The 27807-nt window shown below is 34.6% G+C and overlaps 1 protein-coding gene across 5 annotated transcripts in view; it reads left to right on the forward strand.

Annotated features, from left to right (window-relative positions):
* The window catches only part of DACH1 (dachshund family transcription factor 1), a 204387-nt gene that overhangs the window by 169747 nt on the left and 6833 nt on the right, over positions 1-27807 (forward strand). Inside the window, exon 11 of one of the 5 annotated variants that reach the window (XM_021417595.1) lies at positions 2588-2654. The exons of the other annotated variants lie outside the window; for them this stretch is intronic. Within the exon in view, the coding sequence (XP_021273270.1) occupies positions 2588-2610 (23 nt within the window). The 3' untranslated portion in view covers positions 2611-2654. The remainder of the gene's footprint in view (positions 1-2587; positions 2655-27807) is intronic. 5 annotated transcript variants of the gene reach the window in all.

Below are 27807 nucleotides of genomic sequence, written 5' to 3' on the forward strand. Positions count from 1 at the left end.
ATTTTGTTTGGTGCAAGGACAAGCTTTTCTTTGGAGAAATTTCTTTGGAGGCAGTTCTATTACACTGAAATAACTGAGTTCCTTGCAAACACTAATTTACTGATCTTCAGACCATTCCTGCAAGGAAGCAAAGTTTGAAGTATTTCCATTTTAAACCTGGGAATCAGAGTCATGGGAAGACTGAGGTGACAAATTGTTTTATGTATTCACTGTGTTCAAATCACTGTTCCCATTGAATTCAGTTTATTATATGAGCTGAGATATTCATAAGATGAGCAACACAGAATTACAAAGTATTTTGGAAGTGTGTATTCTAAAGGATTTATCCCAAACTACATAGGAACAGCACTTCAGCTTTTTAACCAAGCTATTCTTGGCTTATGCTCATTTAGAACATTTACATTTCCATAACAAATGAAACCAAGGTCTTAGAGACAGCATTCTCAATAATGATGACTTTTCCTTGATTCATCTGTCCAAGATGGTATGAGGAAAAAAAATAAACCCACAAAATGACACTGATGGTTGTTTAGTTAAAGACTGGACCATGATGATCATGGTGTTGGATCGTACTTCAAAGGCAACCTTAGTTCTGACATTTCCTGTCTCTACTTTCCAGTCTTAATGCATAATTAAAATAATGTGGGTTTTTTGGTGTTTTATTTTTTATTTATTTTTCAATATACTCAGGTTGATCATCGTATCAGAGTTTGGAACATCTAGGTCTACCATGAGGAACTGTCTAACAAAGTAGACTTACAACACAAAATATAATTGCAGGAGTTCATTGTCTTTGTGGATCAATTTTTATGGAGTGACAGTTACAGAAATAGTTATTAACAGATGAGTAATGCTAAGTGTCAGGACTCTTTGTGTTCAGTTCAACTACAGGAAGGAGGATTCCCTTTCCCTTTTCACTGTGTCCCCATTAGCATGTATCCCTGTTACTCCTGTACCTCCATGTATCAGTTCCTCCTTGTTTCTCTCTCTGCATTCTAATTTCACTTTTTGTCAGTGGCTATTCTCACTCTTTCCTATCTCAACATTTTTTCTCCCCCCACCACTAATTTCCCTTTCCTTAGGAACCCATTCTTCCACCATCCTCTTCTGAACTCAGTTTCGTACCACCCTAATTATATCTTCTATTGCAAAATCTTTCTTATCTTTCTGACCCTTTTTGTTGCCTTCTTCTTTTGTCCAGTGGTTTTTAGAGTCTGCACTCCATTAACATTCCCTGTTAACCACCTTTCTTGTTTGTTATCGAGACTCTCAGTCTTTATTCTCCATTTCTCCTGCCTCCCCATCAAGCTCACGTTCCCAACTCCTCTGTTGACATTCTGTTTCCTCTTCTGTATCGTCCTTAGTATCAGAAAGAGAAGAATTGAGAGAAAAGCAAAGACAATTTCTCTGTTGCGATTTCAATGTTTAGCATAGCAGTAGTTTGCAGAAACGAGGACAGAGAGTTTCAGTGAAGGAACATCATTCAGCACCAGGGTAAGGCATGCTCACTACAAATGGGCTCTTTCGAGAATTTAGTTGCAAAACTGTACAAAATCTTTCCTCCGGTGGGTGAATTTTTTTTAAGTCTTACGGAGATAACAAAGAGCATGTCCGTCCAATTTTTGAAAATTTCAGTTATTTATTTACATTTTATCTATTAATGATATTCACAATACTTCTGTATGTACAACAGAAGAATTATTCTGTAGAATAAACAGTATATTCTCTAATAAAGAATGTAGTATTTCATTCACACTTTCAGGTTCTGGAAGAATATGCTAACTAGGGAAGTACTTATGCCTTTCTTATTCCTCTGAAATATCTGTTTTTATATCTTTCTGTATCAAAGCATATCTGGGGTAATAGCAGCTTTATGTATAATCATGATACATTTTTTAAACTTACTGTATTAAACATGTTATGCAGTTCTATAACTAAGCAAGCAAATATAGCTGCAGTGTCCTGTTGGGAAGTAAAATAATTAAAATATGAAGTCTAATTTCAGCATTTAGGAAAATGTTAGGCAAGGAGGATAGTATTTTAAAATAAAGGTTTTATCTACTATTTATTATAAATAAAAGGATTATTGTCTATTTGGATCTATATTTAATGTTAATATTGTAATTATCACTTTTGTTTGCAAGGAATAGGACTAATTTAAGTGTAGAAGATAATTGCATTTATCGGTAAATGGGGTACGTTCTATTTTGCATCCTGTAGCACCTTTCAATGCATTCAAATTCACTTTTACTTCATATAAAGCCTTGTAAAAGGGGAAAGCTATTCAAAAAAAGGAGTTTGAATATGAGTCTGTAAAAAGAAGCAACAATAGACATTATAGTTTTTTTAGGTTTTGCTTTCTTTTGATTTTTTTTTTTTTTAATATTGGATAGCCAACAGCTTTCTGGACTATCCATAAAATACTGAGAAGTAATCATAATAAATCATTCAAATATACTTATTTTTAACAGATACAGATACTAAGTTATTAGGAACTGGTGTAGACACTAGTTTTAAATGTTTTCTATCTTGCTTTTGTTTAAATTTATAATAAAGCAGATTATCCTCTTCTCCATACATATTGTAGGTTCACTAGATGCCTATGCCTAGCTCCCAATCCGGTTTCCCAAGATCCCCTCATCCCACACAAAAAGGTACCATACAAAGATAATGTTTATTTTTATATACTGTTTTGTTACCAGACCTCTTACTAAGCACTTAGAACAATGACATTTGCTGCTGCTCTTACTTTCCTTTTTTTTTTTCCACTGATTTTTCCTTCCCCATCTGCTTACCTCTCATGTATTTGTTTGCCGGCATCATTTTTTTTTCTTTTCCTGTATGAATTCCATGTTCATTTTACTGTCTCCCACTAATTTCCCTCCCAAATCCTATACATTCCTAATCTTCATTCTATTTAACCACAGCTCTCTTTACCTACTGCCTAAATTCATCTAAAAAAACTTTACACTGTCTTCCCCACTGACCATTTCTTTAGTGTGGTTTCTCTTTCATGTTTTCCTTTTCCCAAATTCTCCTAAAACTGTTCTGATAAGAACAGGAAGCTTAACCAGATTCTCTGTCTCAGACTGCTGTCTTGCTTATCTTCTCCATTTATTTCCCATTTTCTAGAGATTGCTTCATCCAATAGCTTTTCTGCTTTCTTTTCCAAATTCTACATATTCTTATTCCACCTTTTTCTAAAGCCAGATCCCTCGTTCTCTGCTAACAGCCTTTTCTCACCCTGTTCAGTTCCCATGAGTTCTCAGGCTTATTACTGTTGTTTTTTTTCCCAAATATCTCAAGAGATCCTTTGCATTTTGTGTATCCTCTGAAGTTTTCCTGTCCTATTTCAATATTTCAGTTTTTCCCTTTCTATGAACTCTCATCCAACCCTTGTTCCCTTTGTCTATCAGTCAAATTTTATATATGAAGTCCTCATTCAGCTGCAAAAATACTTTCTCCTTGTAGCAGATTATCGGCCTTTCTCTTTATTCTCTTCATCCCTTAGCAAAATGAGCTTTTGCTGATTCCTTTTCCATAGACTGTTTCTTCTCACCTTTATCCTAGCTCTACACCTCTTCTATAGGCTGATATTAAGAATACAGTTATGTATAATGTTAAATGGCTTCAGACTACTTGTTCCTCATGTAAAAAAGCCATTCAGTTACCACACACAGGAAAGTTTCCAGGACCATCTGTTCTCCTCCATTCGCAGCCTTTCTCAAACTCTTCATCTCATCAGCAAACAAACAGAGGTACTTGTTCCCTCCCAGAAAGGACAGGTCAGGAAATGGAAATGTTGAGCAGATCCAGTAACAGAAAGAGAGCTACTGCAACTCAGCATACTGACTGCATAGTCCTCTACTGAAGTTTTAAGGTCTATGAAGGCTACAGAGGAAGAGAAATAAATTATGATTTAATTTTGCATATGCCAGGGACCTAAAGGGCACATTTTGCTGCCTAAGTAATAGGAAAATGCTGTCCTGCAGCTGCCCTTAATGTTAATAACAATTGCTTAGATACAGCTTCAGTCATTTGTCTGAAAACCTAACCTAAATTGTTTTCTGCACTGGTTTGAGACTTGTTTAATCTATTTTTCAACAAGCAAAATCAGTGTAATAATCTCAGCAAATTATAGTCTTTGATGCTTTCTTGCTATGTTTGTGTTTGAAAGATAGCTATCTGAAGGACTTCCACATTGAAAGGGAACTTTCAGTCATTCTGTAAGCCTTCTGTACACGGTTCCATTTCTGATGTAAAAATCTTGACAAAAGCATGTCTAAATATGTGATTATATTTCTTATGAGATCAAAAACTTTATTGGAAAAGGCCATTATCAAAACTGTAAAGTCAAGCATTCCAAAATTAGGAAGTGGTAGAATTAAGGTTGTCTTCCGCACCTTTGTTCTGTCATCTTTGTATATGCATTGTGATATAATCTTTAATTATGCGATTAGATACTGTATTTTGCACAGTACTTCATTCAGTGCAGGGGACGAGGATGGAGTTGAATAAATGGATATCTATCCAATATTTTCTTTATCTCCGGTGCTCAGTGTGTGTTCTCATGCTTTGAATAATACCTGGTTTATATACAATATTTTTGTCAGTAGACATCATGCTTTACAGAAGAGGAATGGAAGATTATCTCAATTTCTTCAATATGTTAAATCTTAATTTCAGCATTTCCTAACAGTTGAATGTTTTGCTTTAACTTTGAATAATGTCCTAGTGTTATAAATGATCATTTCTTAGGGTTTCCTTCTTTAGTAGTAAACTAGAGAGTCAAAAGTTTCATTGTGAAATGTTATCTGATGACCTTGTGGATACAGTAGGACTTGAACCTTTAGTTTCACAGTGATACACAGTAATAAACCTAACAAAGTGACAGTAAGCTGTAATACATGATTATGAGCAGTGTGGTCTAAGGAATGACCATTCTGACATGAGGGTTTTACAGACATTTTTTGAGATAAATGAAGATAATCTTGGATTACATTTCATCCTTCCTTTCATTTTTCTTGCAACATATAGTTCTTTTAAAAGTGTCTCCATCAAGCTTTTTTTTTTTCTTCTCATTTCTTCCGCAGCCTCTGGCCTGCCTTTGTGTCAGTCCTAATATCCTTGTCCAGATTTCTATTTATATCCAGTCATAATTCCGACCTTCTATCTTAACTTCTTCCACCTAATACTCTTGTTAAGCAAGATCCAAACATCTCCAGGTATCTATCTTTATGCCACATATGCACTTGACAAGATTTCTTCGTCAGAGAGACTTCTCTTCTGATAACTGAACATGACTTTGTTGCACTATGTTCTGTCCCATGTCTTTCTGTTTTCAACCACTGGTCCTGATCTTGTCTAAGTGAGTCCATATCATGTGGTCCCCCAGCTTCGGTCTCAGTTACTGTCAGCCAACCATTTCTTATTACTAGCTCCCTTTCACGGTGTCTTCCAGTGCCTGATTTCTGTCAGTTTGTCCAACCAATCTGAGTTCTATTTTCTCTCTTTATTTACAAGTCCACCTGCACCAGGCTTGTTGTTCTAATTTCTCTAGATCTTCAACTTTATGTGAGTTTGCTTTTACACTTAGAGAAAACTAATGTTGTTTACTAATCACAGATAGGAAACATTTTCTGGTGCAAGACTACTTACAAATTAACTAATAATTTAAAAAATAGTTTTCAATATTGTCATCTCTTTCTTTTCTTGGGAGATCTGTTCTCTCTGCAGCGTATTTAAATAAAATGTCTTCATTTATTTTGCCCATTATACTGACTACGATGGCCAGTATAAGTCCATTTCTGTTTAGCCATCATCCTCCACATGTAAACCAAGAATCATATGTTCTCTACAGTTTTAATGAATTAATCCCAAGAAAAGAAAAGTATCTGATTTAGAAAAGTAAATAGCTCTATCTATCTATATATCTACGTATCAATCTATGAACTTGTAAATTCTGCGTTTTGGTTTAAATGTCATTTGTTAATGAGTTGTTCCATTTTTATTGCCGCTTAGTAAGTGCCATGGATTTGTTGTTACTCATTTATTCTTGCATGGGACTTCTAGCAGAAAGTTGCTTGACTTTATTAGAGAGCCAGGAATCTCAAATGGATTTTTCAGGTTATTTTCAGAATGAAAGTACATTTGATTTTCCCAAGTGATTCCTACATCTCTGCTGACCCAATTCAACATTGTTTCATCTCCCCTCATATTGTTATCTTCCCATTTCCTTTCTCCCTCTCAACCAAGTACAATCCCCTACCCCCTCCCACAGATATTACTTGTGAATATTCCAAATCTTTCTTACTACTCCACTTTGACTGGTGAGGCAACATGTGTGTATGAACGTGAGTTATGTGTCTGCTGGTTCACCAGGTGGCTGAGTGGGAGATACATGCATTCGGAGGGATCAGTGACAGGCTAGATATGCATTTTCTGCTGGACATCTTGTTGCTGCCTCCTGGCAGCTGGGCAAATCAAACAGTACATGATGCTTCTCAGCAGCTGATGGGCCAAACAAATGGTTTTTCAAGTTGCAAGAGACCCACAGCCCACCTGTTGTGAAGGCCTGCTATAAAGGTTGAACATTTCAGCAGGGAAAAGTAGTCAGGAGCAGGAAACAAAGCTGTCAGAAGTCTGGAAGGCAAAGAGATTCTTTTTTTTCCTAGATATATTGAATAACTGCCCAAGGAAACATCTGCTGCTTAGTTAGGCTGTTTATGGAAACAAACAACTGACTATTCTAGATCCACAGAAATGGAAAAAGGTTCTATAACACAGTACTGACAAAATAGTTGACTTTTGAAAACTTTTCTGTAAAAGTCATTCTTGACCTTCAGGCCACCGAGCCTGTTATTCTTTTAGGGCACATTTAAAAAATGAACCTAGTAATTTCCTTTCCATTTATTCTATTAAGGAAAACTCAGAGAAAGTGTTTTTTTCAGCCTAGAATTAAACAAGAAAGTTTGTCTATATTTATGAAACACCACATTTTGCAAGAGTGTATCAGCAATCTGACAGGGCGGTCTGCTATTTTGTTTGTTTTGTTTTAAGTCAGGTTTATTCCATAAGTTCTCTATTCTTAAGATTTCTGAATTTCAGTAAGACAGCCAGTTTCAGTATCTCTATAGCATTGGCTGACTGCAGTCACAAGACAGGACTGTTATAGCACCTCTAGGTGAGAGCAGTGAGCTGAGCTATCAGAGAAGTGTGAAAAAGCAGAATGGAGGAAAGCTGTCACAGTGACCCACTAGGAAGTGATGTCTGCTGTCTTTTTATTGATCTTTTTCTGCATGCCAGAGTTTGTCAAACAAATTGATGTATTGGCTAAAATGTATGCATGTGCAGTATTCAATTTTAGAACCTGAAGGACAGAGTGCTTTCTGCACTGCTCTTCTCTTTTGTTATATGCTCAAAAAAGATATTTTCAGATCTGGTGGGGTGGGAGCTGTTAGAAATTCACTGAATAACCCTCAGAGACATTTAATGGGGCTACTTTACTAAATCTATTTGATTAGCCCACCCTATTGTATTTTATTTTTGCTCAGTCTTCCTAAAATATTTGTTTGTTAAACATTGTTCCTGTACGCAGTCATGCACACTTATAATGCTTCATTTTACATCTGATTAGTGCCTTAAACTTCAGCTGCATTTTGACTGCAGAGTGTAGCACCTTGTATTAACGTCAGGGTCATGCACTTATTATTCATCTGTACAGGGCTATGCACTTCAATGAAACTATATACATAATAATAAATAACAACATTAATCTGTGTGTACCACCTTGAATTTCATTACTTTTGCAGAATGAATATATCTGCAAATAACTGCTTTAGTTTTTATACATTTCAGAAAGTGCTGGGCTCTCTCCCTGTACTGCTGAATATATTTCATTTTATTTTCCCTGAGAAGAATAAACTTTGCTAGCTTTAACAGCTTAATGTCTTAAAGACATTTTTTCCTGATTTTTTTGATTTGTCAAACAACCAGGTACAGTTCAGATTTTAAACATAGATTTTACATTAGACATTTACAACATCTCTAGCTGTTTGTTTCCCTTTTATAGTTTATGGCTGAATACTCAGTGAGGAAGCATTCAGTAAAGATTTATTTTGCTTCATATTTTCGTGACCGTGAATAAATACTGAAATGATTTTACAATGCATGGAAACCAAACAGTAGTAAGTATATTCTCTATCCCTCTGTTTAGGAGTTCAGTGCTTTGGCAGGTTTTCAGCCCAAGCTAATCAATTAAAGACAACATTGATTAACTTACACAGAAGGTGGTATTGATTGCAGGCAGTAACCTATAAATAGACAACTGCTTCGTAGTGTTCATAGGTCATTGTTAGCTACATCTTTAAACTTTAAGCTACATAATACTGTTATTTATTGCCAAAAAGGCAAAGGGAGTGCATAGAGTTAATAAAAAGTTACATATATGTTGCTAAACATTCTTGTAGAGCCCCCTCATTTAAAGCACACTAACATAAACTTTTTCACATTTTCTTTGAAATTACTATCTTTTGCAATTTACATCTCATTTTATAGATGTGTATATACAAAGGTGCCAGAAATCAAATAAATATGTTCATGGCTTTTCTACTGACATAAATGATTAATCAATCAGAGGCTTTCTTCCAATGTGCTACTTTAGTGCACTTTTTAAATAGCTACGTGTAAAATTAATGACTAAGCAGGAACAGAGTGAAGTGGGAAAAGTGGGAAAATTCAGGACAATAAGAATATTAAATAAAACACAGTGACCAGAAAGACTATTAAGGCTGTAGAACTGATGTGTTTTATTTTGACTGATTTCTTACTCCCTCCCTGCTCCAATTTCTTGTTATTTAAAGGTAAGTTAGGATGGATGAATTCTTACCTAACAGATTGACTTCTGATATCAACCCAGTTGTCTTACTACCTGGGAATGATGGGCACTGTAAGCCGCCATGCTATTTACATTCCCTTCATCCTCACTTTCAGAAATTAACAGAAACCTGAGCAGGCTAGTAAAATGTATGTTCCTAACATAGTCTCTTCAGCTGAAATCACTTTTTTCCTTTCTAAAGAGGAAACTAAAATGCATTTTTTAAACTAGGGTGAAAAACTGGATTAAAAAAATCCAACATCATTTCGGTGAAATAATGTTTCTATAGACTATTGTGAAACAGATGAAAACAAAGTGCATTTCTATTTTATTCACAATGAAACTATAAACCTGTTTATTTTAGAGCTACATTTGCTGACTGTAAACTTTGTTTGTCAGTGTTTGTCTCTACACTGTGTAGAAGGCTGACCCTTTTTCTCTCTTTCCCTTTTTTTTTTCCTCAGCCATGTTTACTAGTTCTTAGACCAGTGCAGGAAAGTGGCATTATGTCAACTGTAATGTATGTCACAGAGATTGTTTCTTGGCATTTGGTTTTTAAACTGCCATAGAGATCAAAAAAAAAAGCCTCTTGTTTGTGTATCATCCCCTTATGAAAGAACTTCTCCTGTCAGAAGTAGCAGTGCATTCTTTTATGAATGTATTAAGACCAACAGACTTCAACAGACCGCAACAGATCTTAAAACTTCTAGTGGTTTGAGATTTTTCTAATAGTTGTGCTTTCCTTGTCATGACTTCTCAGGCGAAGCAAAAATGAGACAACTCCTATGTCAAAATAACAGCAATAATGTTCAGTTCTTCTAAAAGTAGTGTGTTTTATAGAGATACTAGTATGAATTAGTAGTTAGAACATTAATTTTATTCACTTAGAACACCTAAGAAGAAATCTTCAGACCAGGAGATCCAGTTCTCCTTCCCAAAAGGTGCTGCATCTTTGGTAGGTAAAAAGAAACATCAAATCTAGATTAGGTTTCAAATCTTGAATTTAAATTAAATCAGATTTAAAACATCTATCCTGATCAGTGTCCATTTTTCACTGTTAGACACCACCTGTACTGGAAGAAGAAAAGACAGATTTTTAGCAAGCCATGTGGTAGAAGGTTTTTAATCTACCAAGGAAAGTCATAATCAATTTTCCATCTCATTCTTACTTGTCTGAAACTCTGAAAAGAGATTTTCAGAGAGAAGATAAGATACCCTTATCTTAATGTTAAATCCTAGACAGTGTAAAAAATGATTTAGTCAGATGACTAACACCATTTGAGGTTCCCCAGGACATCTGAGACATCCACATAGGGTTAATCAGACCTATTAAAGATCCAGGACTTCCTGGAGCAGCAACTGGAAGACACACAGAATTCTCAGGTCATACCAGATGTTGAATCAAGCCCTTTTGGCTTGTTTAGAACACCTCTAAACATATTATGTTCATGACTTGGGTGATATACAATGCAATTTTTTTACTCCTCATGTGTTATAATTGAGAAGATATTTATTATTGTGCAAGTTTCAAAGGAACTCTTCTTCCAACACTTTTTCTGGAAATATATGAACATTCATGGCATAATTTCTCTGTATCTTTTTATCTGTTGACTGGTTTGTATGAGAACTGCTCCAAAAGTAATGCCTCCAATTTTACTAAATTGGCCCACAGTGTCAGAGGTGTGTGTTGGTGGTATGACAAGTAGAGGTAGAACCTTCCCGCCATTACATTTTGTTGCCACGCAACATAGCAGAGGGGCAGTCTGATAAAATGGCATCTGACATGGAAGTGCATATGAAGCAAACGGGTGTCACTGAATTCCTCCATGTGGAAAAAATTGCATCCATTGACATTCCTTGACACTTTCTGAACGCTGATGAAGACCAAACAGTGGTTGAGCAAAGTGAGGTGGTGGATGGTGCATTTCATCTGTGGCAACAGCAATGTGAAAGACAGGCCACATTACAGACAGCCATGCACAGCTGTCTCACCATGAAATGAAGTATGTCTTGATCAGCTCATCTGCACGAATCAGCAGATTACAAGCAGGGAACTGTGTTTGGAGCTGAATATTGGCTTCAATGTGTTGGAAATTATGGTGTCAACATTGGAGTAACAGAAAGTTTATGTCAGGTGAGTCCCACAAATGCTCACACAAAAGAAAGAAAACTGTATGCAAATCTGTCAGGACCTACTGAACTAATACAAGGCTGAAGGGAACAATTTCCTGGATCACAGCATTACGAGTGATGACATGTGGTGTCACCACTATAAGCCAGAGTCAAAATGGCAGTTCATGGAGTGGCAACATGTGAATTCCCTATCGAAGAAAAATTTCAAGACTCAGCCTTCAACAGGTAAGATGATGTGTGTCATCTTTTGGGGTAGGAAAGAGGTGATCCTTCTGCATTTCCAGAAACTCAGACAAACCATCAACTCTGACTGCTTACATCACTATGCTGACTGAGCTAAAAGCTCAAACTTCCAGAGTCAGGCCTGAGAAGAAGACAACCCTTCTCCTGCAAGGCAATAATACCAGGTTCCATGCCAGTTTGAAGACTACAGAGCACATTGCCAGTCTTGACTGCGTTGTTCTACCACATCCTTTGTATAGGCTAGATCTGGTGCCGTCTGGTTTCTGTCTTTTCAGACCAGTGAAAGATGGTCTGCATGGGCAACATTTGCCTAGCAATGGTACTGTCATAGCAGCTGTGAAACAGTGGAATTGTGGGTCACCTGTGCTGGTACAGACTTCTTTCAGTGTGGCATGCAGGCTCTGGCTCATTGCTGGTGAAAATGCATAGCTAATGGTGGTGGGTGGTTGCTGTGTTGAAAGATAGTGTCTTGAGAATTTGCTCCATCAAATAGTGTTATTGTGCTCTTTGTAGCTGTTGCGGAAATGAATTGGAGGCATTACTTTTTGAGTGACCTAGGTAAAATAGGAAGCATTACTTTCAAAGCAGCCCTCATATAATATTTCTGCATGGATACTTGTTCTAGTGAACAGAATTACATTTTCTTTTCAGTAATAATTGGAGTTTGCTGACTTGTGGTCTGTCTCCAATAAATTGTTTTTAGCTATGTCAGGAGTAACTGGAAAGATAGCAGAAATGTTATCTTTGTAATATCTGAGCAACTTTGCAATCTTTAATGGGTTTAATCTTCACATCAGAAAATATTTTTGTGATGCAGAACAAAGCAATTATAGAGTGGCTAAGGATCTTGATCATAGCTATGTCAGAAATGTGTGGTAGGTTAGGGACTGAATTTAAATATTGCATGAGCTTAAATTTTCATTCTGCCCTTCATTTTTTTTCCTTCTCTTTTATATGTTCATTTGTACTATGTCACTATATGGACATATGCAAAGCCGGAATGAATTTACCAGCTTGAATATTGGTCGTAGAATTTATGTTCCCTGACTTCATGGTAACAGAATTCAAGTAACATGTAATTTGTGTTTGTTCTACACATTCTCAGACCAATGGTTAGACTCTCAATATCATAGTAGTGACATAGTACATGTGATACAAGTCTTTTCAGATCTCTTCTTTGTTAGTCTTAATTTTGAAGTACAATGGCAACATATGTTGCCTAGCATTATTTAATTTTTTTTTTTAATTTGGTATAATTACTCCTTACATATCCATCTAGACCTGTGTGTTCAGTTGTCAGAGAAAAAGACCTGACATAAACTCTACATTCTGTTGCTTCTGAGTATACATAACCGGTTTGGTTAAATATCATGAATAATGGCATTTAAAATATTTGAAGCTAGAGTAAATTAATGAGGAATGGATTGTTTAATTTATCAAGGTTCTGCCAGATTCCTAACCCCAAACTTCCATTGAATTTCTTTCTTCAACTTCCTGCTGTTCAGACCAGCTCAATACTCTGCTATACTCCATACACAAAAGTGAAGATAAACCATTATCAGCTTTCTGTATGTCAGGAGCTAAGGACTAAGCATGCATGCATTACTACATGCTTTCCTTTTGAAGTTTTGGTCAAATCACTGAAATATAGCATTTGATTAAAATTGAGTCCTCAAATACAAAGCTGTCTTCAAGTATGCTATGACAACAAGAAGAAGCAAAGGCATTTTCAGTTTTTTACATATATGCAGTTTTCATTTATTTTCTTACATAAGATAAATAGCTCTAACACCAATAATGGTGCAATAATATTAATTAAATCTTTTGATATGATCATCCACACCCTATGCACACCCTATATCCACACACTATATGACCTACTGTATTCTTGAAATTACTGTCCCCATTCCTGACCAATTAAATAAAAAACTAGTAAAGAAGTACAGCTAAGCATCATTTCCCATAATGCTTCACACATTTTGAGTGAGGTGATTACTATGATATGTTAACGACTGTGATGGTAAATGACTTCTTTGAATGATGTGGGAAGTTACATGTGTTCCTGATCACAGACCTGATTTAGGTACTGTTCCTGATCTCAGGTCTTACTGTCAGACTCTTGTACAAATTCAGATTTCAAGCCTGAAGGGTCGTAATATCTTAACTGTGGAGAGAAATAGGGGAAAAAAAATCAAACTAGCTAACTGAAACAAACAAACAAAACACTGGTGACAAAATCTGTAAAGATATCCAGTTTGAGAGATTTTGATAAAGGGTAATGTGCAGTGTGAAAGGTAAGGTAAAACCTTTCAACTACTGTGTTTCCAGTTGTTAAAAGGGAAAAGCCAGTGAAAGAATAGAGAATGAGTGACAATTCAAAGGAGCAGGCAAGGAAATATTTTTGCCATATGATTTTGTTTGTACAATTCAGACAGAAGTAAACTCTAGCAGGCAAGATATAAGGAGAAACGGAATATGAATGTACAGCTAGTGAGGACAGGAAATTAATGGCAGAGACTTCTTATGAGAAGAATTTTAGACACTATGTTGTAATGAAGAGTCAGAAGTAGCAAGCAAGCAAGATACCTTGATTCTGAACTTCAACTGACAGACCAGATGAAAAGAGTGATTCATAGTGTCTAAGAGTCATTCTGACAAATAGGAGGAGGATTCTGAAGGGGTGCAGAGTTACCAGCTCTGCTTTCCCAACCATGGATAGTCATAAGACCTAAGCATTCATACAAAGAATCAGGAAAACAGGAAGAGGGTTAAGAGAAAATAGAATAGATCTGGAGTACAAACAGCCTATGTCAATTTTCAACGTACATATGGCAGCTGAATTTCTGGCTTAGGTTACTGAGATATGAAGCTCAGAGAGAGAGACAATGGGACGAAGATCTCAGCCCTGAGAAACTAAAACAGCAAGTTGTAGTAGAAACCAAAAGGATCAAACAGAATGAGATTAGTCAGGTAGATGGAAAATAAGATCCTGGCAAAGAGTGAAGAGTGGTTGAATATCAAAAACTTATTTCAAAGGCTAGCCTAGAAAAGCCTAGGAAGTCGACTGTGGAGTTGTAAGACATGGATAGTTGTAAGATTTGACTAGAAAGAAGTTATTGAAGACAGCCACATTTATCAAATGTTTGCAAACAGAGCTGACAACAAAACTGATGGTCAAGGAAGAAGGTGCTTCCCACTATTTTGGAAGTATTGTGGTCGTTTAACCGTGTGTTTAATGGGCACATACATAACTACCAAACTAAGAACATGGTAGTAGTTTATCCACATTGTTAAAGAGTAAATGACTCTTTGTTCATATAAGACAGTTCCAAGGATTTTGACTTCAAGTTAAAGACCTTCATTACATTTCCCTGAAGACAGGATATACTTATATAGAATTACTTACTAAACTGTGACTTCTAGATATTGGACATGTTCGCTTAAGTTCTGTGATATTTGTGCTTTGGAATTTTCTTACTGACAATAATCCTATATAAAAAAAATATGAAGGTAGGCATGGCCACAAACATATTCTCCCTTATTCTTAAATTTAATGAAAAAAATCTCAGTTTCAGTCAGGTGCTGCAGATTTGCTACCTAACTGTAAGAAGAAATAAGTTAAATCATTGCAATTTAATATTGGACTTCAGATAAAACATATGTACACAAGAAAACTTTGGCAGGGATTTGCCTTCAGTTAGAACTTGGTAGATGGTTGGAAGGCATACCACTCATTGATGGTTTCGGTTCATGTATTGAGCGTGCCACATAATGTTGCTTTTAATTCTGGAACAAGCTACATAATATAGAGTGTAGATGTTCTTAGCCTTCTAAAGGTCTCTTTCTGTGAAAAGTGCCGGTTGATTTGTTCTGCTCTAAGTGTTAAGAATGAGAGCAACAGAAAATTTACCTCTACGTACTTTGTCAAATGCATGCATGTATATTCACTTCATGTAAAAAGAAAATTTATGCTATTATATTTGGAAAGGATGTCATAAAGTCTTTTGATAGAACAATCTTTTGCTGTAGATGCTTAAGTTACAGTATATATACAATATACATTGGTTATTGCATATCATAAAATATTATTTAAAAGAATAAATATTGAAATCAAAGTTTCAATTTAGCAACTCTTGTCAAAAGCTTAGTTGGTTCTATTTATAATTTCATGTTTTGTCAGGAAGAAAACAGTTAAAAAGGCTAGGAATCTCTTATGCTCTGTGAAAGCTCAGTAGGTTTTAGATAAAAGAATCAGGTTCACAATTTGCTTTTCTTTAAACCTACAATAAAAAAAATAAAAATAAATGCTGCTACCGTATAAACTACAAAGGTGAAAAAAATGCTGTATCTAGCATTGTTCTACCTCCTGTGGCTAGGGACAGAATGCAGACATGCCACAATAATGTTTTTTATTTCTACTGTTCAAACCATATTAATGAGAACATCATTTTGGAGAACTAATTATTTCTATTTGTCTTGTGTCACACTTTCTAATTCCCCTATATTAGCACAGCCAAAGCAAATTAATTGCTTTTCCAGCAGTTGAACCTTGTCCAAGAATGAGCTCACATTGCCTTCCAGTTTTGCAGTTTCTAGGAGTGCATTGTGTCAAAAATTTCTCTTGATACTAAACACAGCCCAGAGAATATCTTTACAGATTTCTGTTGCTGCTCACTTGATGAAATTTATAAGTTTAAGTGACCCACTAGGAAAGATAAAGTTCTTAGCTGCAAGATTATACATCAAAACAGTTAAAGTGAAATTAAAATTAAATGAATGAATCTCACTGAAGCAAAAAAAGCAGTAATTAATGGTTCCCTTAATTGTCTTCATAAAATATTTGCATGGGTCTAATTTGCATAATTTGCATGTATTAATTAATCTTTCAAAGGAATTTTGTGCTGAGAGAAGCCAAAAAATCTCTTTGTTTTATTTAACATCTAATGAAATATTTATCTTCGTTAATGAACTTCTCATCTTCATTAAAATAAAAATTGCACAAGTTTGTATGTTTTAAATGTTTTTATAATTGAAGTATACAAAAAAATCTCTTCAGACCTACAATATCTGAAAAATAAATACATTATTACACATTTTGCGTCATTTTAACAACGGGAACATTTAAAATTTCAGAAATCCTGATCAATTTACAAAAAGTTTTCAAAGAGTTTTAAATTACTTCAATTACATGTTAATATCTGTGTTTATTTATTTATTTTACCAGTAAAATGCCTTCTTACAAGAAGGTAAGCCTTTTGGCACTCCTATCATTGTCACCCTGTGATAGATAACAGCTTTTATTGAACCAATATTAGGCATAGCAAAAAGAGACAAATACTGCAAGAGTTTATACATGATATGTGGCCAGTTTATGCTATACTAGACTAACAGTTGAGGAAAAACAGTTTGTGAGTTACTGTCTGACACTTAATGACTGAGGACGGAATAAGACAGATGACAGTAGCAGTTGCAAAGGACAGCAGTTGTAGAGGGCGTAGTTAGATGACAGTTTGCGGATATCAGCAATTCTGAGAGTGTCCAAAACAGCCAGCTATTCAGAAAGAGAATATGCAGTGAAAAAAAAAAAAGTTTTATGCAAAATTTGAATATAGAAGTGTAAGGAGATGTAAAGAAATAAAGCACATTGCAGAAACCTGTTTCTGTAAAAAAAAAAAAAAATAAAAAAAATCTAAGAGGACGATGGTTAGTTTTTAGGAACAGTTGAAGGCTGCTACTTAGAGAGGGGACCATCTAGAATGTAAAGGTAATGTATCAGTTACTTAATATTGTTGGGAATTATATCTGTGGAGAAAGAATAGTAGAATGGGGTTAAAATAAGATAGATTCTATACAAAATTTTACCACTGCACATAATAGGATTTGTAAAATTGAATTTCTTTTTTTTTCAAGGATAAGTACAATATTATTGGAGTAATAAAAGTGTATTTGAAGTACGAAAATGTTTGGGGATTTAGAATACATAGAAATTATATTTACACAATAAAACAGCGCAATGGGATTTGTGTTCATTTTCAGTATGCCTGCATATGCTAAAATACTTGCACAGAGAGTTTATAAACACATTAATGTTTCTGAATTAATTTTAGATGTGCAATACCGTTGAAAGCCAACCCAGCAGAGATGGAAAAGTGGGAGCTGTTTAAGCATGCTATACAGTACAGCACTAATTGTATAAAAGAAGTTAAGAAACAGGAGGTTTAAATTACTGAGATTGTATAAAGCTCATATTTTACTGCATTATCTTAGCTTTTTTCAACTGATAAGATACATGGAATTTTGCAGATGCCATAAAGGCACTGTAGATATTGCTATGTATTATGAAGGTGTGAAAATTGTGGAATTGTTTCTGAAGCAATGTAGCTATCTATAAAATACCCAAGCAATATCAGTGGGAGGAATATGTTTCACATTTCTGGGGTAGGTGACTTTATCAGAGCTTGTTGGCTGGACTCCTGTTAAAGTCAGTGAAGAGTAATAGACATATTAAATGAATCATGCCTTACAAGTCACTTCCTTGCATATAGTGGGAATCTAAAAAAGTATCTCAGATGTAGCTGTCTGCATTGCAAGAGTCAGAAATCATTGTGATGAACCTCCTTGGTTGTTTATTTACCTTTTTGTTTGCCTCGGAATGCCAGCATTGCTTGTGACAGTAAACAGACCATAAGCAGATGAATTTCAGTCAGTTTTTGTAACTGCCAGTGTTGAAAGTGAGTAATTGTGCATCACTTCTGGAACAATACTAGTGCCTGACAATTTCTCATCTGCTTGATGTCATTCTGTAATGTTACAGTATTCCTGACTACAGTTCTGAAAGTTGTATAAAGCAAGATCTTCAAATGAAGAAAGGATAAATCAAATTCTACATTAATCCTGTAGCTTTTCAACATTTATTTCAATCTAATGCTACCAATGCATGAAGCAAAAGTCAAAAGAAGTATTCCAAACCTTCCGAAATAAGAAGAAGATGTAAATTTAAAAGTAGAAAAAAAAGGTAGAAGACGTCTCACAGAATTCGAGATAGGAAAGTGGTATCATGTAACTAATATAGTTGTATTATATTGCTGTAACAGTATTACTGTATCATTACTAATTTGTAACGGAGAACTAGTAAGTGTTTCTCCATTTAAGTATAATTTTGCTTGCAAACAAGGCATGGATTGGATGAAGTTGCATGACTTGATGAAGCATAGAAGTCTACGGTGTAGACACGTATATCTGTACTTGTCACACTCGGTCTTCTGTGGAGGGAGTGGAGAGAAATGTCTGCAGTAAAATTCACCACTTAATAATGTGGATATCTGTATTTCACCTTTGTCTATGGGAGGAGCATAAGTAGAGTACCCTGCTGCAGACATCTACAAACAAATTTTTTAAGCTCAGTCACATTCTAGAAGTGCCAAATTCAGATTCCAGAGGTTAGAAAATAACTTATTTTTAGTTGTTGGTTTTTTTTTTTTTCTGAATTTGGATTTTATACTTTATTTTTCTATACCACAAATTTGTTCTATAGTTGAGGTTGTAATTTGAGCTCAAAATAATCTAATTGGAAAGGATAAAGGTAGCATTGCCACGCTCATGAGAAGTATATGCTAAGAAGTCTCTGTCTTCTCATGTCACACTTTTCAGCAAGAAAGAATTAAGCAGATGATATTTTCAGAATGAAAATGACAGCATTTGTTTGGGTTACTTATTTGGTTTAAGAGCAGTGTTTTGCTGTTTAGGTATTTGGTAAAGGAACAGCTCATTTTTTGTGCTTCAGTGCAGTTTCAACCAATGCCTTAAGCTGAAAACAAATCCTTACATAGTCTTTATGCACTGATTTCTTACTGGCAGAACAAATGCTTTGGTATCTCATAAGAGCATTGTGAAAATTAATGTTGGTAAAGTGTTCTGGATCTTGAATGGAAGGCACCATAGAAGCTCAGTTATATTATTAACTTTTGCTTTTATGTTTTCTTTGGTGACTGATCTGAGTCTCAGGGATTAAAAAGTGGCAAAGAACATGATTCAAGAAAGAGCAATTTACAATTAATATAAACTAATCAGTTAGTTTCAAATCTAGCACATGAAGATACAGAGACAAATATTTTATCAGACCTAGTAAAGAAATAATTGATAGCCATAATTGTAACTAAAGACAACCTCATTGTCATTGAAGATAAGTTAATTTGAACTGAGGGGCTGAGAATTTAATTTTATAGAGGCCAATATTTTAGTTTTCATAATTTCTCTTTGCCAGTATGATGAAAACAAAGGATAACAAGAGTAAAGCACAAAATAATTATTTTTATGTCCTTCAGAAATAGGAGATACAGTATTTTAAAATAAAGTCTAAATATATCTGTTATGTTGCCTCATTGCAAACAAGCGTAACAATTATTATGCCAAATCTATTTTAATTTTAAAAACAACGTTTCTTATCTGTGGTTATTTTTATTTTAATAAAATTAAGAATAATAGCATAAAACAATTTAGGCTTTGTAGAATTCAAATATTCAGCTTTCCAGTGGATTTGATTTGGAACATGACCCATCTCTGTTAGTGTCTCAAGTTCCCATAAAAGAAGAGTAGAATAGAAAAGAAATAAATCAACTAAGAAAAGTAAGTATAAAGGCAGTAGAACTAAAGTTAACGCATTTGGAAGGAATACTTAGCCAGCATCAAGTTCCATCAATAGCTGAAATCTGCTGTCAGCATATACCTATAATAAGTATTCTTCCAGTGAACAACCAGCTGGCTTCTAAAGAGGAAAATCTTTCTTATAGGATAGAATGCTAGCTTTAAAAAGAAATCTCTAGCATTTAGACCCTTCACAAGAAGTATTTTGGTCATTGTAAGGTTCCTGAAGAGCATCCTGGGAGACAGCAGCATATATAATGTCAATGCGATGTCATTTTGTTGAGAAATGCAAAATGTGTATCAGTAATACTAAAAGGAAAATTTTTCCTATTATATTCTTGTCCCTTATTTTTTAAAAAAGTTATGCAATCTCTAGTTAGGAAAAGCAGCAGTAGCATAATAGTGTGTTTATCGTGGATGTTAGAAAGGATGGATCACAAAGTGCTGTAGCTGGCATTGCATTACAAAGCGTTATGAAGTCAGGACCAAGAAATTTGCTGCTCTAGTTTATGTGCATGAAATTAGAATAGAGATTGTTAAAATGTACAATGCTGTATTAGATAATTCAAGTTTTGACTTGTTTATTTAGTCTCTGTTGATTCTGCAAGTTTTGCTTATGATAAACTGTTGGTGCAACCCTTGCATTAAAAGACATGTATTTTTCATGATATTGTTTTGCACTGCAATATGCTGGCTACAAGTCCTTTCAAGTAATCAAATTATATTGAATACAAACATAAAGTAAAAAACAGCAATAATTTACATTCATTTTTAGCTTTACAGTGTGACTCAAAGTTATATACTCAGTCATTGAAGTGAGTACTGTATGTTTACACATTGATGAATTGAAAATAAAAATATTGTGGTTGGCTTCATGGGAAGTATTGGAAGCATCATAAAAGCAGTATAACTGACTAGAGAATCAGTTCCATTTTCAACCTTATCATCACATTTGTTATGACTGTCACAGTTACTCTCACAGCAGTGACTGTGCCATCATAAGCAATCTAGTTCCCAGTGCTAAAATACTGAAATGATAAAACACTAATAAAACCTGCAAAAATCAGTTCTATTCCAGTTCCAAATGGGCAATAGTTCCAGAGTTTGATCTTAAACATTCAGTATATGGGAGTGTCCTAATTTTAGGAATTAAAAGCTAAGGTTTCCCTTCAGGGTTTTCCATATTCTTACAAAACCTGTGACTCTCTTGGATTTTCCAGCTAAAATTAACACAACCAGATTTTCAGTAAATACATTCAGGATATTCTCAGTTCTTGCCTCACTTCCTACTGAAATAGTATATAGCATTAGAGATAGGACTAGGTGGGCTTTGAAGCCTGCAATTTAAAGCAAATGTATCACAACTGTAATCTTAAAGACAATTTTAATACTTTTCTCATCTTACAAGGTTACAACAGAACTCAGTTCCTGCAATAGAAAACAGAGCTGTTTTGTGTCTGCCTACTACTAAATGTATTTACAAAGAATGTTCAGAGTTTTTTTTCCTGTGATAAGCGTATAAATGGAATTTTGTTTCCATGCTGCGGCCTCACTTCATTGGATCATACTGCTCTGAAATTATTCCTTTTTGAATTAACCTTAAGCATGTGTGCCCAGCTTCCTAAACACTGTTCCAGGAGAGCTACTGTAAAGTGCTATGTACGACCCCATTAATATATTGCTGTAGAAAATTGGCAGTAGAAGTGCAAAAGTGAAGAAGAAAAAGAAAAAGCAACTATGAATCTACATTTTCATTCCCTCTGTTTTGACAAAATCCAATTTTCTTGCTTCCAAGCAAGAAAATTTTACTCTTCAGATGTTTTGTACAGGTCAGTTCTTCTAACTCCAAGGTAGTCTCTTGATTCCAGAGTCACTGGTTAAGATGGCTCTAGGGTTTAATTTAGCCAGTCTCTTTTCTCTTGCTTAGTTTTTGATGATGTACTGTGGTGCTAAGTTCTCTTTGGGAATGCATGCTGCTTCCATATGGTCTGGGATTTCTATAGTGGGGTGCATCCAGGACACAGTCTGTCATGACATGCTGTTTTTTTCCAAGGAATCCCTATTGGCAAAGACACAGAGTGGTGCCCGATTCAAACCACCTGGCCCTAAGCCTAATTGAGTTTTTCCTGGGAGGGAAGAGTAATAATTTTGAGGTACCTATCTGAAATTATGTTACCACTGAGAGAGAATGGAAAAGGTTGCCTTGTCACCACAGTGCTTAAATGTATCTAGGAAGATAAGCCCAAGACAGAAGTTTACAGTCAGTTATGGGAATTAGTGTGAATTATGAATTGAAAAACAATTTACCTGATCCAGCATTAGTATTTCTAAGAGAAACAGAGTTCTCCTGTGGCTCAAATAGCTAGTATTTTTCATTCTTTAGAAGAGTAAAAGAATTTTGCTCAAGTATTGCTTGATGGCTAACTACTAGGTTAAATTCCATATGCATCTTTCAGCTTGAAACCTTCATCATATTTCATGTTTGTAGCTGTGTTGCTCGTGCTAAGACACAGGAACTTCATTAAGATCTATTCATATTTCTTTTCAGTAGTAAAGATTATATATGAGTTTAGTTGACTGCTCATTACTTAGATCATGACTTCTGGTTTGTTTTCTATCACTTTTGACTCTTGTTCTCAGCTGACTGCTTGGTGCCATTGGCTAGCATAAGCTTTCTTTCATACAAAATACCTAAAATTGTCAAGCCTTTTTTACATATGTTTTGACATCCCATACATCCTTAATAGATTTTCCATAACCTTGACACTGTGATCTATATATTTTACAACCCCATTCTTTCTTGTTCTGCATTTGACTATTTCTTCATGGTTTGCGCTGGGCTTTTATTCTGTTCTAGGACACAGATGAGGATATGAGTTGTTGGATATTAAAGAAATATGAGGTGTTAATGTGATATTGATATTGGAATGGAATTCCACATGTAACATACTTGATGTATGCAGGGTAATGTAAGTAGTAAAGCTAAATGATTTCTTTAAATGGCTTCTATTTTCCATTGAAATGGGGAATAACCTTTGCAGTGTTTGAAATGACATCTCAGTAACTGGAATTAAGGACAAGCTGGATCATGCTTTTGTATTAATTGTGTTTTAAGTCTAACCTGAAATTGACAGAACACTACTCTACCTTTCAGTTACTGGAGTATTATATCCAATTAATGTTACCTGTTCAGAGAAGAAGTAGTTTGGTAGGGGATTGGTAGGGTAAGCTTGTGACTCTGTGAATGAGAAGTGATGTACTGCATAGAAGTATTAGGTAATATATATAGTAGGTAATGTATAAGATAAGTGTTTGCTTGTGTTGTATAAAGAAGTTTGGGGTAAAGCTCAAGAAAAGGTAATACTATAAAAGAACTCATCTTCATAAATCATTGTAGATGCTAAAGTACATAAACATCACACAGCCTGGTGATGGAAACAATACTGGCCACAACATAGTCATGGCCACAGCTATCTCTGGCAGTGAAAACATTAACCATAGTACCTTATCCAGAGGTTCATAAAGCCAAGACCTTTATTAATGTGCTCTTCATTGCGTGTTCTCTAAATGTAAACACGTCAATCTAATACTTAGCTTCTAGCTCAGTGACGGAAAAGGTCTCTGTGTTTCTGTATGTGCTTTTATAGAGGAGGGAATAATTTTTAATAACTAATTTGTACATGCTTTTACACAGATATTTTCTGTAATTTGATCTCAACTTTGTGGCAAAAAAACTTCTTGAAAGCTCCAGAAAATGTTATTCTATTGTATTTTGTTCAGCTTTAATTTTATGATCATTTTTTCCCTTCCATGGAGGAAACTGTTTATTTTTTTAAGCTTTTTTTCAGTATTAACCTTATGAATAATATTTTGTATTTAAGATTTCTTTGGTAATTATGCTTATGATCCATAAAAGCGATCATTGTAGCAAAACACTAAAAAGTCACACTTGAGAAGAAAATTGGGAAGAAGGCCAATCAGACTAAAAGACAAATCGAAATTAAGGATAGAAGATAAAATTCTATTTCCATCAAGGTTTTATGAGAGAAAAAAATAGTATAAATCAGAAAATGCATGAGAAACTACACTCCAGTGCTTAGAACTCAACTTTTTCTCAATTTTATGCTATCAGATCCAAAGTTTGTTTCTAATTGGCTTGCTGAAATATATATATGAAAAAGCTCTTCAAGTTTTTTTGAAAATATGATAGCAATAAAGCACACCTTTATGCAGAGTTTAAACTGTTTAATGCAATACAGATTGATCAGCATAAGCATTATCCACAGTGTGATACACACACCACTGAACACAGTGAGCTGTGAAAGTTCCCAAGCTGATTGTATTTAGCTGTGGCTTCATCCTTCAATAACTCTTCCACACAGTTCTTCAGTTGAAGATATTGTTTTGTTTTGATATCCTTTTTTTCCCATTTTTAAAAATTATTATTTTTAACCAACAGAAGTGACTACAATACAATTACTTAGAGGTTCAATGATTCTGAGTAATCACTTGTATTGTCTTTTTTTTCTGGATGTGCTTTTATGCTGTTTATACAAATAGAAAAAGGTGGCTAAGTTCACAAGGCAACAAGAAGAGACAGTGTGATTTTTCAAAAAGTATTTCGTCAGAAGAATTTCTCACCTTGCCAGTTCAATCTTTTCAGTGCTCAAAATGGCAAGCTCTGTTCTACATGGTCTCTAAATAAGAGTGGATGACATATTCACGTAGTCCATTGCTTTGTCAGTTTACTAAAGACCAGATTGCTGACCTTTAGCTTGCACCCACAGTATTCAGAGATACAGTGAAAACATATATTCATGATTAAAAAACATGATAAAATTACTGAAAGAATATCTCCATAGTTCAATAGTTAAAATAGCTGCAAAAAAAAAAAAAGGGTCTAAACTTTTTTTTAAAACATCCATTATTTGGTTTTATATCTTGAACTTCAGATATAGACTTAAAATCTTCAAAGTATAAATTATTATTTTAAAAGGAAAGGCATGACCATCTCTGTCTCCTGAATATTTGCACTGAGTATTAACACAAATATATTTGTACATGAATGTTAAGTAGAGAAATGAAAGGTGTATGATTAATAACTGTATGCAAATTTGAAACTAATTTATTGGTGTTATACAAAGGGCAAATTAGGATAGTGTTTGGCCAAATATGTTTACAAACTTCCTATTTGCATGAGTTTATTGAACATGTATGGTGAAAACATCCATCTTTGCATAAAATGCGGAGAAGCACTTTTTTTTAAGGAAAAAAAAAAAAACCAGAACTACTCAATTGCTCTAATTTCAAAGTCTCAACAGTTTGTCCAGCCTTTCTCATTTACTCCAATCTAGTTCTACTAAGGAAGCGGACGGTGGATCCATGCATGTTCCTCAATATGTGATTTACCAGTAACAATGTCAGGACAGTATAGATCCTTCTGTCCATTTGTTGTGTCATAAAACTTCAGTGTTCTGATTAACCTTATACTCTGGGAGGAGTCTTTTCCCCTTGCAACTTATTGTTTTGTATTTTGTAAGGAAAATTGCAATAAGTTCTGCTAAGTTGATTTTGTGACTGCATTTTACAAAAGTGGGGAGTTATATTCTCTGTCACACTGCAAATTGAAGAAGAATCAACTCCATCATAAATGATTTTCCTACGATTGAAAATGTGGACTCCCATTTTTATCTTCCTGCTTTGGTGGGAAATAAATCCTCTTTTGTCTCTATTTTTAATAAAATAAATGAAGAGTATACAAAAATAGATTTCTTCCTTAATTATCTGCTTCCTTTAAGTTTTGCAAAGAAAGGTTACAATTTAACTAAGATCCCTTCCATCTGTCACAATATGCTTGCTTTTATTTTGACTTCCCGTTGCTGTCTTATCAAATATCACATGAATCATTGCCATTTGTTTGCCATCCCTTTCTTTTGTTTTGTTTCTCTTCCTCCAAATGATTAAAACATCAGGTTGAATGAAAGGTTAGAAGTACACTGTAATTCACATTTGCCCCATCTTATTAAAACAAATAAACCAACTAGTTATATAATTTAAATGTGCTTGAGCTATGGCTTGCAGATGCTTTTATCAGCTCTGGGCTGAAGAGGTTGTGTGCATTCAGGCATGCACGTACAACTTTTCTTTGAAAGGGACAAACCTCATTAGATTGCAGGTGCCTGGAAATAACTTCTGAGAAAATAGCTGCCATTTTCAATAATGCTACTTCCTAACAGGAAACACAGTTTATTTTGTTCTTCAGCGCAAGTGAGAAGCTTTTTCTTTATTTAGATGAAGGTAACCTCATTTTATGTCTCAAATATTTTATTTATTTTAATCTGTTGTATTAAATGAAGAGAGTGGATCATGATATTTTTCACTCTAGCATTACAGATTATAAAATGTTTAGGAAGAAAACTGTAATGATTCTTAAGTTATGAAATACGTGTTTCACTAATTTACCATAAGTTAGTAAATTTACTTGCCATAACATATTTTCTTGTATGGAAAGTCAGAAATGCTTCATCCTTGCATCAGCTTGCAAGAGTTAACAAATTTTGAATGGCTGTAGGCTGTGGCAATGGTATGTATGTGTTGAGGTTCAGTACAAAGTTTCTTCTGTCTTTAGTGAGCACATTTGCTAGTCCTGAAGATTATGTGTTGCAACATTAGGTTTCAAAAGAGTAAATGTAGTTCAATACAAAATGTAAAATCCTAAATGTAGTTCAGCTCAGTCACCAGCAGTAGAAATGGACTTCAAATGGAATTTTTGAGCCAAGAACCTGCAATTTCAGTTTGTGTGTGTATGTTTTTCATGCTTAGGAGGTACATAATACTGCTAAGGGTGAAAAAACAGACTGAGAAACCATCACCATGGCCTGTGCGTATTTGACAAAATCATTTTAACAGTATTTAGGAACTATAGTGACAAAAAATTGGGGTGACTTTAATATAAGGGTTACTGGATTTTGGACTGGCATTTATTGTTCTGAGGCTCACAAGTTATGATCCTAAAAAATAAAAACATTACAATTAATTAACTAGTCAATCAAGAAATCCGAACTGTAACATTCTACCTTTTCAAAGCTCCAAGTTTCCTGATTTTGTTCATTTTTTCTCCTTCTCATACATCATTTTTTCATTAAAAAAAAAAAAAAAACTGAACTCTGATTTTCTTTCCCATTAGTAATCTGTATCTGTAATATGCCACCATATCTTCTATGATTTTTTTCTTTTTCCTTTTGTTTCCCAACCTCCTCACTATAGAAAAATCTTCACTTTGCTGAGGGGGGTTTTCCTCGGTAGGCATTTTTATGATAGCAGCTGACTAAGCTCAGATCTGACACAGCTTTGACACAGATTTGCAGAGTTTTATAAACTAAAGACTGTAGTATGCTCTTATGATAGTCATGATTATCATTCTTAATATGTTTAATTCTAAAGCGGCTCTCAGGATGCAAACTAAAATATGATGTAGCTGAATGATAAACCAATGTGACTTGCAGTGAATGACAGAAATACATGTGTTATCATCTAATGTACAATTTATTTAGTTTCTGACTAAAATCACACAACATTTCATTGTAGATTATCACTTTACAAGAATTCATAATAACAGGAATAATATTTGAGCGGGTGTATGTTTTTAACATAAGAAACTGTTAGGCCCGTAGACATACTACAGGCTACCCATACAATACTAGTGTGAATCAGTCTCCAGCTGACTTCTCTGTGGGAATGCATTTTAAGGCATGTGATTTGTTTCACCATTGCAAAGTTTTATGGCAGATCCATTTGTTTGTTTTCCATAACACTTATGACCTTATAACTAGTTGGGCATGTTCATTCAAAAACCTCAAAGTGAGTTTTAATTAAAAAGAGTTGATCTAAAAAAATACTCCCTCACCCTGGCT

This window comes from Numida meleagris, chromosome 1, assembly GCF_002078875.1.
Source record: "Numida meleagris isolate 19003 breed g44 Domestic line chromosome 1, NumMel1.0, whole genome shotgun sequence".
Classification (NCBI taxonomy): domain Eukaryota; kingdom Metazoa; phylum Chordata; class Aves; order Galliformes; family Numididae; genus Numida; species Numida meleagris.